Source organism: Alternaria metachromatica (genome assembly GCF_023757995.1).
Source record: "Alternaria metachromatica strain BMP 0045 chromosome Unknown scaffold_22, whole genome shotgun sequence".
Lineage (NCBI taxonomy): Eukaryota > Fungi > Ascomycota > Dothideomycetes > Pleosporales > Pleosporaceae > Alternaria > Alternaria metachromatica.
This window is the reverse complement of record NW_026055513.1, coordinates 464895-480026: the sequence shown is the minus strand read 5'-3', so window position 1 is coordinate 480026 and position 15132 is coordinate 464895. Positions and strand designations below refer to the sequence as shown.

The 15132-nt window shown below is 42.3% G+C and overlaps 2 protein-coding genes across 2 annotated transcripts; both read right to left on the bottom strand.

The window, feature by feature from the left end:
- Positions 1–5255: 5255 nt before the first annotated feature.
- Positions 5256–7042, bottom strand: J4E83_008202 (uncharacterized protein; the record flags this gene model as incomplete). Its single annotated transcript, XM_049335099.1, has 3 exons — positions 5256–6376; positions 6425–6782; positions 6830–7042. 3 exons carry the CDS (start codon positions 7040–7042, stop codon positions 5256–5258), a joined length of 1692 nt encoding a protein of 563 aa, XP_049185943.1.
- A 5953-nt stretch (positions 7043–12995) lies between these two features.
- Positions 12996–13955, bottom strand: J4E83_008201 (uncharacterized protein; the record flags this gene model as incomplete). Its single annotated transcript, XM_049335098.1, has 1 exon — positions 12996–13955. One exon carries the CDS (start codon positions 13953–13955, stop codon positions 12996–12998), a length of 960 nt encoding a protein of 319 aa, XP_049185942.1.
- Between the last annotated feature and the right edge of the window lie 1177 nt (positions 13956–15132).

Genomic DNA, 15132 nt, shown 5'->3' with positions numbered 1-15132 from the left:
TACTAAAGTCTACTTTAGTACTATACGTAAACTAATAGTTAGAATTACTAAATAAAAATATAAACCTAGCTACTTATATACTAATATCTAGTTTATAGTAATAGAATTAAATTTTTAATAATAAGTAAAGTAGTTCTACTTATAGTTTTAATTCTAATTTAGATATATAATATAGAATAGAAAAAGATTTATATAAGTAAATACTTATTATATTTATACTAAGTAAAATTATAAGGTATTAAATCTAGAACTAGTAGAATATAAAAGTAAAGTAGATATTAATAAGTAATTAAAGTAGTATTCTTTTCTAATAAAGTATAAGATCTAAAGTTTAATAAAGCTTAGTAGATCTTACTAGAGCTTATAATATAGAATATATTCTTAGAGTACTCTTAGTAAGTACTATATATAACTTACTAGTATAGATTAAAATAAAATTTTATACGCTTTACTACTTAAGAAAGCTTTTTAAAAAAGATTATAATATAATAATTTATTTTCTATTTATTTTTATAATTCTAGATATAGTATTAATATATATAAAACTTTTATAATAGCTAAGATAATATATAGTAATAGTCTAAGAGTATATAGAATATATACTTCTTTATCTCTTTTTCTCTATAGAATCTAGGTCTATAGAGCTTAGAAGTCTTAAACTCTATAGTTTATATAAGAATATAGTCTTAGACTACTAGACTAATATAACCTAAAAAGATAAGAATAACTAAGATAGTATTCTTAGTCTAAGATAATATATATATAGATATTAAGATCTAAGTCTAATAAGCTCTAGTACGTTCTATTAAGCTCTATTAGGCCTTAGATCTTATAGTTTAGTTTTAATTACTAGAACCTTTAAAGAAATATATACTACTACCTACTATAAAATAAGATATTTAGAGAATATACCTATATTATAATTATATACTATATTACTTAACTATATTATATTTATATTTCTATACTAGTATACGTAATATAGTAATAGTAATAGTCTAATATAAATACTACTTATAGAACTAGTATATTTATTCTTTATTTACTATAACTATAATAGTATTTCTATTCTCTAATAGCTACTATATTAAAATAACTATTTTATAGTTATATCTTTACTAGCTTTAATAGAACTTTTCTATTATAGTAGAATATTAATATAAAGTAAAGTAATAAAAGATAGTCTAGTAACTCTATATAGTAATCTTAATATAGATATATTTTCTAGATACCTTATATTTACTATAATATAGTAGTAGGTTTAATAGAACTTTATTATTACTACTATCTATATAATAGTATCTATATACTAGAGATAATATATAAAAATCTTTTTATTATAGTTTTACTTCTTATTACCTTTTTTTTAATAATTCTTTCTAGTATAGTCTACTACTACTAAATATAGCTTTCTATTTTTATACTTAGATATAGCTTAACTTCTATTCTAAGTATATATAAAGTATAGTATAATAATATATTATTATAAAGATATAGCTTCTATAAACCTTGTAGGTTTACTTAGAGCTATCTTCTTACTTTAACTTTAAGTATCTCTATCTCTAAAGCTACTAGACTTTACTAAAGCTACTAGACTCTACTAAAGCTACTAGACTCTACTAAAGCTACTAGACTCTTTAAAAAAGATATTTACTACTATAAGCTAGTACTATCTAGTACTAGCTTCTACTAGCTTTCTTTCTCTCTTTCTATATAGATCTAGCTAGACTCTTTCTCTCTTAGATTCTATATTTACTATTCTTAACTCTAAATATAAGCTATCTTCTAACTAGCCTACCTCTCTACGCGTAAAGTCTGCCTTATAATTATATAGAGATAGAATATATCTAATATTATACTAGTGTATAAGGTGTTCTTATATAAATTAGATCTTTAATAACCTAAGAATTACCTAAAGAGAAAACGTCTTTTAATAAGAGCTCTTTAGAATTATCTTATTATAAACTATCTTATCTTTTACTTATACTTTTTAGTATTAGAGTCTTATATAATACTTTAGATAATAGAATCTCTCTATAATAGAACTCTTTTCTACTAAACTAACGTTTATATACTTTCTTATCTATACTAATTACTTTACGTTCTTATAGTAATATATCTTTATACTCTCTAATACCTATACAATATCTAATTAGTAGAATCTAAAAGTAAAGTAAGTAGTAATAAGTAATAAAATAGTATTTTTATTTAAAAAAGCTTTTTCTATCTTAATAAGCTACTAGAGTACTTACTTTTCTTTTAAGTATATAATTTAATTAAGTAACTAATTACTATACTATAATAGTAAAGTAGATATAGATAGTATCTCTACTTTTAAGAAAGTACTTAATTATTAGTATATTAAGAATATACTTCTTTAGAACTTTAATAATATATAAACTTCTAGCTACTAAATAACTAATAATATTAAAATCTAGCTTATAAAAGAGCTACTCTATAAGCTAGTACTATCTAGTACTAGTTTCTATTAACTTTCTTCTTCTTTTTTTATATAAATCTAGCTAAACTTTTTACTCTTAGATTCTATTATAAAAGTTTTATAAAGTTTAGATAATAAAAATATATAAAGGTAATAAAGTTATTATAGTAGAAAGCTTTAGAAGAAGTTATTAGAGATAAATATATATTATAGAGATATTAGTCTAATATAGGCTAATAGAGCTCTAGATCTTAAACTATTATATCTATATCTACTATTTCTAACTCTAATTATAAGCTATCTTCTAACTAGTCTATCTTTCTATATATAAAGTATATTTTATAGTACTAAAAGATATTTTTAATTTACTTATAGTTATTTTAGAAACTTATAAAAATAATATTTAAATAGTATAGCTTTAAGTATTAGCTTTAAACTACTATTAGTATTTTTAAAATATCTTTAGAGTTCTAAATATTTTAGAAATTTTAAAAGTATAAATAGTATACTTCTACTAAATTCTTAGTATATATATTCTAACTATTAATTTTTAGAATATATTACTATAATAGTTTAAAGCTTATATATATATATTATTATTCTATAGTCTTTTTAAAAATTAATTTTAAATTCTATTATAAAGTACTTTAGTATTAAAATAGCTTTTTAGCTAGTCTAAGAGATTTTAAAGCTTTAACTACTTTAGAAATAATAGTACTAAAGCTTTACGTCTTAGCTTATTTACTTTTAAAGTACTAAAATCTTTAGTTTTATATTCTTTAGTATACTAGTACTAGACCTTTTTCTTTAAAAACTTAATTATAAGCTATAGAATTATTAGTCTACTAATAAAATAGTATAATTATATATAAATCTTAATAAAGTATAATATACTTATAAGCTTTTAACTATTACTTAAACCTTTTAATAGTAGTAGCTAAGTAAAGTTTATAAACTTAAATAAAAAATACTTTATAATTAACTATATTTTACTTAGTATATTCTACTAAGTAAGATATAGTATATTATTCTTATTAATAATATAATAATAGTACTTATTTGCAAAGTATATAGTAGAGAGAGAGTTATAGAATATTTATTTGTTTTATTTATACTATATATCTTTTTATACTAAATTAATTCTAAACTGTTCTAGAAACAGTTTACTTAGAAATAGCACCTAACTACCTACTAGAACTACTACTCTTAGAGAGAGTAGGTAAACGCTTAGAAGAAAAGTATAAAAAGAACTAGTAAGATTTGCACTTGTTCTCTTTATTCTAGAAAAAGGTATAATCTAAATTTATTAGAAATAATTCTAAATTATTCTAGAAATAATCTAAATAAAACTTACCTTAAATATAGTCTATGTCTAGGCTATTAATATTGCACGCCTAGTAGAAAAGCTTATCTTTAGGCTAATTATTATAGTAGTCTCTAACTATATTAGTTATAGTAGTAAAGTTAAGCTGTAAAAGTTAGAAACAATTTAGAAATATTTAAGAAATAATTTACCTATTCTCTCTCTAAATTATTAATCTAGACAATATTCTAGAGAGAGTGTTTCTAGTCTTTCTACTCTTTCTTCTCTTTCTTATTATCTAGTATAGTAGTAGGGTTCTTAAAATTATTATAGTCTAAATTATTTACTAATTAATCTAACTTATAGTCTAAATTGTTTAATAAATAATCTAACTTAGATTTGTTATTAGATCTCTGCTAGGCGGAAGCCTGCATAGGCGCAGAGTTAGTAGAAGAGGCAGAAGAGTTAGTAGAGAAGATAGCAGGAAGGCTAGCGATAGCGTTGTAAGTAGCTATAATCTAAACATAGAAACTTAGGTAGAATTAATTAAGAATTAATTAAGAAATAATTTAAATAAACTTACGCATCTTAGCTTAGATCTAGGCGTTAGTAGAATTTCTAACTTGCCTAGTAAACGCTATTCTTAGCTAGTAAGCTTAGCGTAGATAGTTTCTAAGCGTAGCGCGACTTGTGTACTTCTGCTAGAAGAAATATTAGAAATAATTAAGAAATAATCTAGAAATAATTTATACTCTATAAAGAATTCTACCTTAGATTCTAATATAGTAGTATAGCTAACTTATATAGATAATAGATTTACTCTGCGTATTAGTAGGAAAAGGCAGGTACTTAAATAGGTGTTAGTTAAGCTAGAGAAATTGCTTATAAGCGGGCTAAATTTATTAGAATTATTTATAGATTAATCTAGGAATAGTTTATATATTTTCTTAGAGTATACTTTAGATTTAGTAGGCTATTGTAGGTAGCGTAGTTTAGTAGAGGGGTTTAGTAGAGTTATATTATTGTTGTTTAGGTAAGATTATTCCTAGAATAATTTATAATTAATCTGCTAAGGCGCTACTTTAGCGTGCGCATTAACTGCGCATAGATGCCTTAGCATGCTATGTCTCGGCGCGCCCTTGGTCAGATGGCCTGCGTCCTGCCCTTGCCCGGATCGCTGCCCAGGTGTCAACGGTCACGACGCACGACGGCGTGTTTCACGACTCATCCCGGCCGCTCCTGAGACCCAACCGTTGATGCTTGACCCGGTCGAGCGAAGTCTCACCCGCCTGTGCACCAAAAATACATTCGAGGCCTTCTTCAACTGCGATCGTGAGGCGAGTTCGCACATGAGGCGCGTCTGTACAATAGGCAACATCAATTTTGTTGCTAGGCACCCTCAAGATTGTTGTATCGAGAGATTAATATTATGTATCTGGTCGACCAAATAAGCTCCAACGCCGCGCTGATGCTTCCAAAAAAACAAGAATCTTCATATCCGCACCTGGCCTCTTACATCACAGGCTGCTCTTTCTCAACGTCCCCAACCTTGTCCTTGTCCACGAAACCCCTCTCCGTGTCCATGGCACCATTCATGTCGTAAGCCTTGATGAACCAACTGCCGAGTAAGGCTACTGCACTAAATGCCAACATGACGATCCAGATGTACTTGAGTGCGTCCGTGTAACTCTCCCTGAGTTGCTCTCTCATCTCTCCCTCAGGCATCTCCTTGATGATCTCCACTAGCCCAGCCGCATCGCGAGAATACTCCGCCGCCAGATCAGCAAGTAGTGGGAACGTAAGCATTTTCTTCTTCATCTGGTTCTGGAAGATGACACCCCCAATGGCAACACCGAGCGTTTGCCCAAAGGCACGGAAGAAGGAGAACATGTTCGCGGCGTAGGCCTGGTCTTTGGCCGTCGCTGAAGCCTGTACGGCCAGAGCCATGGCGGGGAACAAAATGCCCGTTCCAACACCGCCGACCAGATTGAGAAAGATCCAAGACACTGTAGATGTGTTCGGCTTGAGAATGATGAGGAGGCCCATGCCGAGTGTGGCGAGGAACCATCCAGCGCGGTTTGCCCATCGATATTGTCCTGTGACTGCGATTGCAATGCCCGTTGCGACTGAAGCTGGTGCCACAGTGAAAGTCCACGGAAACATGGCCACTCCGGCAAGGATCGGACCGAAGCCTTTGACAGCTTCGAAGTAGAGTGGCATGTAGTAAAGGATGGCCCACAGTATGATACCGTGAATGATTGTCGAGACGTAAAGAATGGCAGCGGACATGTTCTTGAATACCGAGGTGCGGATGAGGGGGTTGGCGGCGAAGTATTCAATGTACACAACGAAAGCGATCATACCAATGGCACAGACGATCAGGGGCACGAGAGTACGCCACGAGTCCCAGTCATATTGCACTCCGCCCCAGGTGACGGGAATGAGGAAACCAGTCGTCGAGGCAAGAAATAGCACCATACCGATCCAGTCGACTTCTCGGAGCTTCGCAAAGAAGGCGCCATGTTTCTGGTTGAGCTTGAGAAAAGCTGTCACCAAAGCAGCCCCGAGGCCGAGGAAGGGCAAGTTGATCCAGAATATCCAGCGCCATGATACGTTTTGGGCAAAACCACCACCTATAGGTTATTAGTACGGATTGTTTGGTTGTGATGTTCAGCACTCACCCAGGAGGGGTCCTGCGACAGTACCGATTGACCACATAGCTCCGAAGAAGCTGAACCACTTTCCCCGCTCACGGAGCGGTACAGTATCGACTACGACCATCTCTGTCAAGCAGATGATACCGCCACCACCAATTCCCTGAATGGATCGACCGACTAAGATGACGGTGAAGCTGTCGGCCACGGCGGGGATAATTGAGCCAGCTAGAAAGAACCCCAGACTGACGTAGATCAGTGCTTTGCGCCCAAAGATGTGTGAGAATGATCCGAGAACGGGCTGGAAGACGGTTGATGTCAACAGAAAAGAAGTTCCACTCCAGAAAGCTTCAATGGCAGATCCGTGTAGTGCTTTGGCCATAATCTGCTGTGTATTAGCACAGTAGTGCGTAGTGGATATCACAAACATACTGGTAGCGCCACCGATATTGAAGTGGCATCCAGTGCTGCCATGAGTGTGATGATACAGAGACTGCCAAAGGCAGCCAGAAAGCGCCAGCCAGGCTTGAATTTCTCAGGTTCAGGAGCTTTGGGCCTATCAGACACTGCATCGCTCAAGGGCTCTGTGTGAAGTATATCGGGTTTTATTTCGTCCTGGACGGACAGTGATGAAGGTGTCGCCATGATATGCTAGTTGCTGCGCAGTACTGCGAAGGAAGGCGGCCCAATAATATGAGGTGGATGCGAGGCTGAGATAGCTGCGAGATGAACGGCTCGTGACGATGATGCTAATTAGATTTTGTCTGGCTGATCGTCACTTTGGGCACAACTGTCAGTCTAGATATACTCGCTGCATGCCGTGATTATACGACATAACGGACGAAGATACCATTTGACCGGCGCAGAGTCAGAGCGCAGGAGTCTTTACACACACCCCTCGGGACAACATTGCAGTGTAACATCTTTCGACCGGACATCTTACTTCAGCCTCAAGCCATCGCACTAACCACATTGCTCCATCACCTTACAATACCGCCACTCCAACCTAGGGAAAAGCTGAACAGCCTGGAGCCTACTTTGACTTTAGGTCGCCTCCTTTGCAAGGTTTTGGGTCAATGTAGTCTGCAGACCTGTTCAGTTTTTCCCTGGTATGAGGTGCCGCGCGAAAACGTGGTCGGTGCAGAGCAAGACTTTGGCTTACGGTGGCACTCAAAGGCGCGGCCGAAATCAGGAAATCGCTGTTGGAACCAATCAGACTAGACAGCAAACCTTTCAGATCGGGCACAAGACGCGATATGGCGTTTTGGAGCAAGTATGTTTAGCGTGCATGCGATGCTGATGGGCTGCCACATCCAACGCTGCCCAGGTGTGCGGGGAGTTGTTCATCCGGCTCTAGGCCAATCTGAACTGGGGCGTTTTCGAGTCTCTCCGACGAGAGCAATGACGACGTGGTTGCCTGAAAAATAAGTCTCATATTATCAATCACGGCGATATGAGTGTGGAGATTGTACATGATGTAGAGTATGATTGTCGATTAAGTTGTCGTGCAGCTTACAGTTGTTGATCAGATGGCCGCGCCTCAGGGCTGGAGATGGTTGAGCGCTAGTCACGAATCCGGCGAAGAGGCTTGGCGTTGCTGGAATACGCGAATTGACATGATGCATGCGTCCCACCCTCTTCAATCAACAGACTGCTTTCATGCAACATCACCCATCATGCCGTTCATCGATTCGGACTGGTGCTTGCACAACACATTGCCCTCTTTGGGAGCTAGCGCCTAGCTGTGACTGCCTGTCCTCCAGGTGCCGACATGTGGAATCGCGAACTTGGGAAACCCGGCCTCCAGATGCCTAAGCACCTCACTGAGAAGAAACAAAGTGGATGTTCGCAATGAGCTGCTCTACTAGCAGCTGTGTACAGATCTTGCTTGGGCCAATGCGGGGCCGCATTCATTCCGTAGGCTCCAAAATAGAAAAGTTATTGACTTTTGTTTTGCGATAGGGCACCCCTAAGCGATCCGTTCCTGCTGATCGCCACGTGCAGCTCTTGATGGCGCTCTTCTTTGTTTGTCAACTTCTGGAAGCACTTCGGAGTGCGCAAGTAAGGAGTGTGTTCCAACAACTTGTACCTGCTCGCGACGGTCCAGGACGGAGGAGCGCATCTACCTAGGTATCCTTGAAGCATCATACCTTGAGGTCATCACCGCCCGAGAACATGGACCGAACCGTGGGATCCTTTAAGTCCTTTATTCGAACCGTACCGCCAAATCCAAGCACGTTGAGCGATGTCTCGCCATTGACTCCAGGTAGTCAGACACTTTACCCTCTAATCATGCCATCACCGCCGAAGCAAATGGACACCGATGTCAACTTCACTCCATGGATAGCGCCCACCGAATGGGATTCCATCCCATCTGCTCAGCCGGTTCCGGTCTCTGCGACCCGCGAATGCTCCCCACTAATACCAGAGCCGTCTCCCAGTGTTGGCAGCATACGGACAGAGTCTTGGTCCTGGTCGGCTGAGACAAGCGACTTTAAGCCTGCACCATTGCGACCTGTACGTCAATATTCGGACCCTGCATCTGACCAACCAACACGCAAACTGTCGAGATCTTCGTCGCATGGAAAGGCCCTAGACACTCTTATCTCTCCCACCTTTTCAGAACCATCCGCAGATGACATATACCAAACATCAAACGATTCACGTAGAGCGAAAGCTTACGTATCGTTGGGCATAATGTGGCCGAGAGAGACAAAGACTGGATGCGAATACTGGTCTGCCACTCCGGATGAAGACAGCACTACGCGAATGTCTCCAGCATTACGAGGGAAGAGATTACCACCATTGTACCGCGCGAGCCCGTTGTTGGATGACGAATGCGAAGATGAGGAGCTGAGCGATAAGTTGCTACTTCTAGGCTTCTCGCAGGACTATCATGGTGTACTGGCGGACCAATACTATGAATGCAGAGCTCTTCGGCCCCGAAGTAGCATTCGGAAGGCCCCTTCAACGGGGTTGTCTATGTGCGGCTGCATACCAATACCAAAGTTCCGATCGAGAACCTACAAGTCGATGTCAGAGCAGCCGGCAGGAAGAAAGCCTTCGAACATGCGAAGGAAAACTAAAAAGAGGAGCCTTTGGACACCACTCCAGCACATTGATCGAGAAGACCAACAACCATCCGTCGATGAAGGGACACCCCCGCGCTTTACCAAAGGATCTACCACTCTCCATCAGAAATCTGTTCCAAGCGTTCCGTCCCGAGCTAAGGGCCAGGGGACCAACAAGTCATGCGCTGGATCTATCGAACATACAGAGACCGAAAAACCTTCCCATAGCTCGCAAAGAACAGCCTCTGATTCTTCTTCCCAAGGATACCGCAGCGTTCTGTTCCGGCTCCCCAGAGGCTTTGCGTTGGTCCGCCTGTCTTCAGCTACAACATCGCATTCCGAAGCGACAAATAGCTGCGACGCTCTTCCGAGCGAGCATGAACGACAAAAGTCGAGCGCAGTATCCGACTACCCCTGGCGGAGGTCGTCCTGGTACAATTCATCTCCGCCGACTTCTCCGACCGTGCTCGAATTCCCACCTCCGCTTCCTGTCTACGCGTCGCAAATCCCGAGGTCTCAATCGGTGGGTTCCTCACCATATCTGGCTAGCAAAACGTGGGTGGAAGAGGCACATGAAGAAAGACTACCTGATGAAGAGGATAATAGGAATAGTAATGGTCTGGTGAAAAGAGCACGGGATGTGCGCGATACATGGCGAAGGCATCAGAGAGATACCAGGCAGGATAAGCTTAAACGAAGTATTAGAGTTGTTGGGCTTGTAGATCCGACATTAGCGGCTGGCTATGAGAAGTCTTGGGGTAGACGAGAAGGAGACGATAGCAGTGATTAGAGTATAATGACAAAGCATACAATTCAGAATGTCCTGTGGACAGCAATTCCATCATCTTATCATACTAAAATGATTACCTGTTTCCCTACTATGATGTCCTACGTAAATCCTTCCTCAAGCCTCGCCGTCAAGGCCAAGACTCAATGAAAAAGTAGATCTCTGATCGGCTAAGGCAGAGTTCGCGAACGATCCAGCGCTCATACGAAGTACCTTACCAGGAAGACACTCGAAATGCGGTTCGAGCTCGGTTGATCCTGTATATCCAAGTGGGTAGAGACACTGCCTCGCATCCCATGACACGCCATTGACGCGTCACTAAATCACCCGAGAGCGATCTAGCGAGGAGACCACCGAGAGAGTGGATATCCTGAACAGGGACTGTAGGTTGACTGCGCACCTGTACAGTGTTCAGATGGGGGCATAACTCCTTACTAATCCCGGAATACAAGACTAGCAAGCGGGACCCATCCTCCGGTGTGGCCCAGAGGTCACGCGCCCGGACGCGTGAGTCCTCCAATCCATGACATGTAATGATAGGCGTTACATATCACCAGATGGGGCGTCTGGCATGCGAAGTCGTCTATCCAGAATCGTCATACAGGTGCCCGCACGTGTATGATGATAGTTCGGAGAGCGCTATCTTCCCGATACTATCGAAAATGTGTTTCGTGCGTACAACGAAGCGGGAGGTGAGTGACCGCGAGTCGACCTGCGACAGTCGCAGTATAACCTCGACAGCTGTTCTGCCACGGCCAGCGTGCGAACAGTGTCACTCTGAGTGCCCTAGAGAGGCCAAGTACAAGCCAGCTCGTACTTGCAGGGCGGATGCTCCTGACAAAGAGACCGCTCGTTGCGGATAATTAGTGTAGCGTGCAATTTGACGTTTCGGGGTGTCAGACCTCGCCCAGAGCTGGTGGCGATGTCAGTGAAGCTGGTGATTTGGGGAGTGAGAGCTGGGCTTACTATTTGTGTCGGTTCGTGATGGTCTGCGTGAGATGTCGCGCTCTCCAATAATTGGGCGCATTTGCGTTGACGAGGAACGCAGGTGCGACGTTGATGGAGGAGAGAAGGTGAGAGCAAGCGTTATCAAGTGGAAGCTCCAGCTTTGGCCAAGCCGCTAGCGTGGAGTCACGTTAGTAGTGAATGTCGCCGAAAACGTCATCACCGCTCCACAACGACAAACAACTTGGTGAAGGTGAATTCTCTATCTCCCAATACAGCCGCTACAATTAGTACTACAAGCCAGATCGTAGGCCGTTTGACATTCAGGACGTCACATTTGGATTAGACAGTCGTGATAGGTTGACAAAACGAGGGAGTGCACTTCGACCACATCGGCGCCTGGCGCCTACTATGATGTAATGATCCCAACACTATAGGCCAATGAAGCGCTCATATGTCTACGAGGACTTATTCCGCCCAGAACTAGAGGTTAGTCAAGCGCTTATATATCTACGATGGTTTATCCAGCCCAAAACTATATGTTAATAGAGCCCTCATATGTCTACAACGATCTACTTAGCCCAGAATTATGAGTAGATCAAACGCCCAGATGCATTCATCGCTTTCTCAGGCGTTCCTAAAGGTACATTCAATAACATGTAAGCGAATACAGAGGTAACTGTACCTGTGCAGGTAGGGTAAATAAAGCAATGACGTACGCGAAATATAGGTATGTTCCGGCGCAAACGCGAACTGCAAGCGCGCCTCATAACGCTTTGACTCCGCTAGGTAACCTCCAGGGCAACTTATCCCATGTATTTCTACATCTGGTCAACACTCTGTATTCGTCAACTCTAGGGTTGCCTTGACATGACTGAAGATCTAGCTCACATGTAAGCCTCAACCCGGTTGCCAGACAAGTATAAGATGGACACTGACTTCGTACATCAGCACTGCGGCCAACGCCCGCGACTCACCACTGCTGCGACTTCCTGCCGAACTTCGCAATCAAGTCTTCGAATACGTATTCGATGATGTGCGATTCCACGTCGACAAGACCACCACGCCAATCCCATCTCCTCAGCACTACTCCCGCTGTATCACGAGCTCTGAAGTGCACGTTCGATTCCGCATACCGTCTACATGTCACCATGTCTACGCGGAGACAGCCGTCATGCCCTATCGTTCCGCAGTCCTCGAGTTCACCAGCCCACAAAGGCTCATGAACTGGTTGAGAGACTTGCCACCGGGAGTTAGAGGAAACGTGAGGAAGGTTTCTTTCTACGAAAGCAGTGTTGCTGGCCTGATATCACGAGAAACAGCTAGTGATAGTAACGTTGGAGCCCAGCAACGTGACTGGCTCATTGAGGCCTGTAGCTCGCTTTAAGGTCTAGAACGCGTTCACCTCGGTACTTATACGAGGACGTTCGATACAGAACTGACTGCGGGTGTCGAGTTCCTCCAAGAACAACTCGTCAAGTCGGATGGAAGGAAGGTGGAAGTAGTCCTGCGGTGAGCTGTTCCTTGGGCCGTATTTGGCTGTCTTTGCAAAATATCTAACATTCTTCAGAACCCGCGTACTATCTTAGTCGCAGGTGGACAGAGTATAATCCGGGCCGGTACAAAACCACCTTGAGGCTTACGAAGTGACTTGAGTCTCCCGTCTTGTACATTGCCGCGACGATGTATGCTGCAAAACATCGGTTGCGATTTATAAATACCACTAGAAATGTGTTTGTATCCTCTAAAAGCAGTAATGAAATCTCGAACTAGTGACGAAAGCGCTTCGTTGCCTTCAAACCACCATCTCCCAAATCTGACCACCACCCATCAAGCGCCAAAGGCCGCCCTTGCGATCGCCAGCCACCTCACCTCTGGAAGCCCTCTGGTCGATCGTCTCCCAAACCATGGGTGCTCCTGAGTACCGCGAGTAACTTCCGTCCAGAAGCTCAACATGTAGATAGTCTCCGACCGCATAAATGTTGTTGACTACTCTGCCGCTGTCGATCAGAGTCCACCCTCCTGTCGCATTCATCTTGAGAACTTGGTTCGCGCTGCTATCCCATCTGTAGACGTTGTTACCTCCCACGGCTAATTTGGCAGTGTAAGTGCTGTCGACAATCTTCCATTGACCGGCGTTGTAGGGCACTGGCGTGCGTACGATGGTGCCGTTGTAGAGACGATTCCACATTGTCAGGTCATCGTCGAACAGGATCTGGGTCGAGCTGGAACTATCTGTGATGGGAGGCTGGTCGATGGTAACCCAAGCGCCGTCAGATAAGCGTGCGACAGAGCCGTCTTTTCGTTGTGCAAAGAGCTGATCACCCGCGGCAACGATGTTGTAGACACTCGTGTCTGTACCACTCGTCGACTCCCACTCTCCAGGCTGACCCAGCCAGCGGAACGTACCACCATCGAGGTGCCTCTGCCAAAGGTTTCCGTCAGCGCCGGCGATCTGGTAGGTCTGCTCGTAGTTGTCGACGGTTGTCCAAGCGCTGTTGATGTACCGCTGGATCTGACCGGTTGGGCGCACGATGTAAAGACCATCGTTGGCGGCTGAAAGACCCGACGATGATGTTACAGTGATGACGTTATTGATCCTCGCGGTATCGTCAATCTTGATCCATTTTGGCGCAGCCCTCGACGCTACGGCACTTGAGAGCAGAGAACTGGTCTCTCCTCCGATCTTCGGATGAGGTGATGCAAGGCAAGTAGAGAAGGCTCCGAGAAGCAGTTGGATATAAAACGACTTCATGCTCGGACGATACGTGCGGTTGACGAGTTTTGGAGAAGGGTGCTGAAAGCTGCAGCGGGAAGACTGTCTGAGGCTTTATACGTATTCCAGCGGTGTAATCTAGAGCCTTCGTGATTAGTTTGTAAATCTCGGCTGGCTTGTCACATACATGATATGCAGGTATTTGGCGAAGCATCGTGGACTGCTCCTTCGCTTCATCCCGCTAAGTTGTACTCGACCCTGGACTAGATCGGGGCGTACACCTTGGCATTATTGTGAGGCCTGATGGCGCGTTCTTGTCATTGGCAGGATTGTAAGCGAAGTATATAGCTTCTGGCAGGTGGGAGAAATTGGGATGTGGTTGGTGGATGTGGTGAATGCACGAATGGGTCGCGGACCGACCCGGCAATGTCAGCCTTGGTGTCGAATGTCAAGTAAAGAATCTACAAGTAGATGGATTTGTTCTGCACACTTCCTGAGCACGCGTTTGTTCCTCCATCTCTTCGGCGCTTTGAGGAGCGTTCGATCTACTCGTTGGCACCCTAGGACCCTAGCAAGACACGTCGCGTCGCGTTGCGTAGTTATCCGGCTATATTGAGAGTTCAACGCACCAATCGAGCTTTCCTGGATGATGAGGATGGGGGGCCTTTCAACAAATTCCTTCGCAACGGATCCGAATGCTGGTTAGATCACGCATACTGCACGCGATGTTAAAGTGTCGACGCTCTCGTGCTAACGCAAAAATTGGAAATAGATGCGGCTCTATAGTTCGTGGCGGTATCAGGGTCCAGTGAAAGCGCCGTGCTGGAGAGTCGAGACGTCTACGCAGGATTCCGGAAGCCACCTGGGCGTGAATTTTCGCCTAGCTCGGGGCGTATTGAAATGTAAGCTTCATGGAACAGGAAGGTACTAAATGTGTGGACGGATATGCGGAGGATCGTCCAAAGGATGTTGGTCAGAGACGAAAAGACGACAAGTGGCACATCGCTTCGCGACACTACCAAGGTAATCTTGGGTAAATGCGTGTCGGGAGCGGCAGAGTCACGTGACCTAATTATGAATCGAGCGACGACGTTTGGATGCAGATGGCCTTGTGACTCCTGTAGGATTGCAGTAGGTAGAAGTAGGTCAGGAGAAGTCGCTCGTCGGTGAGGCTTAAGTCCGCAACATCCGGCACTATCCGCTCGGAACCGACTAG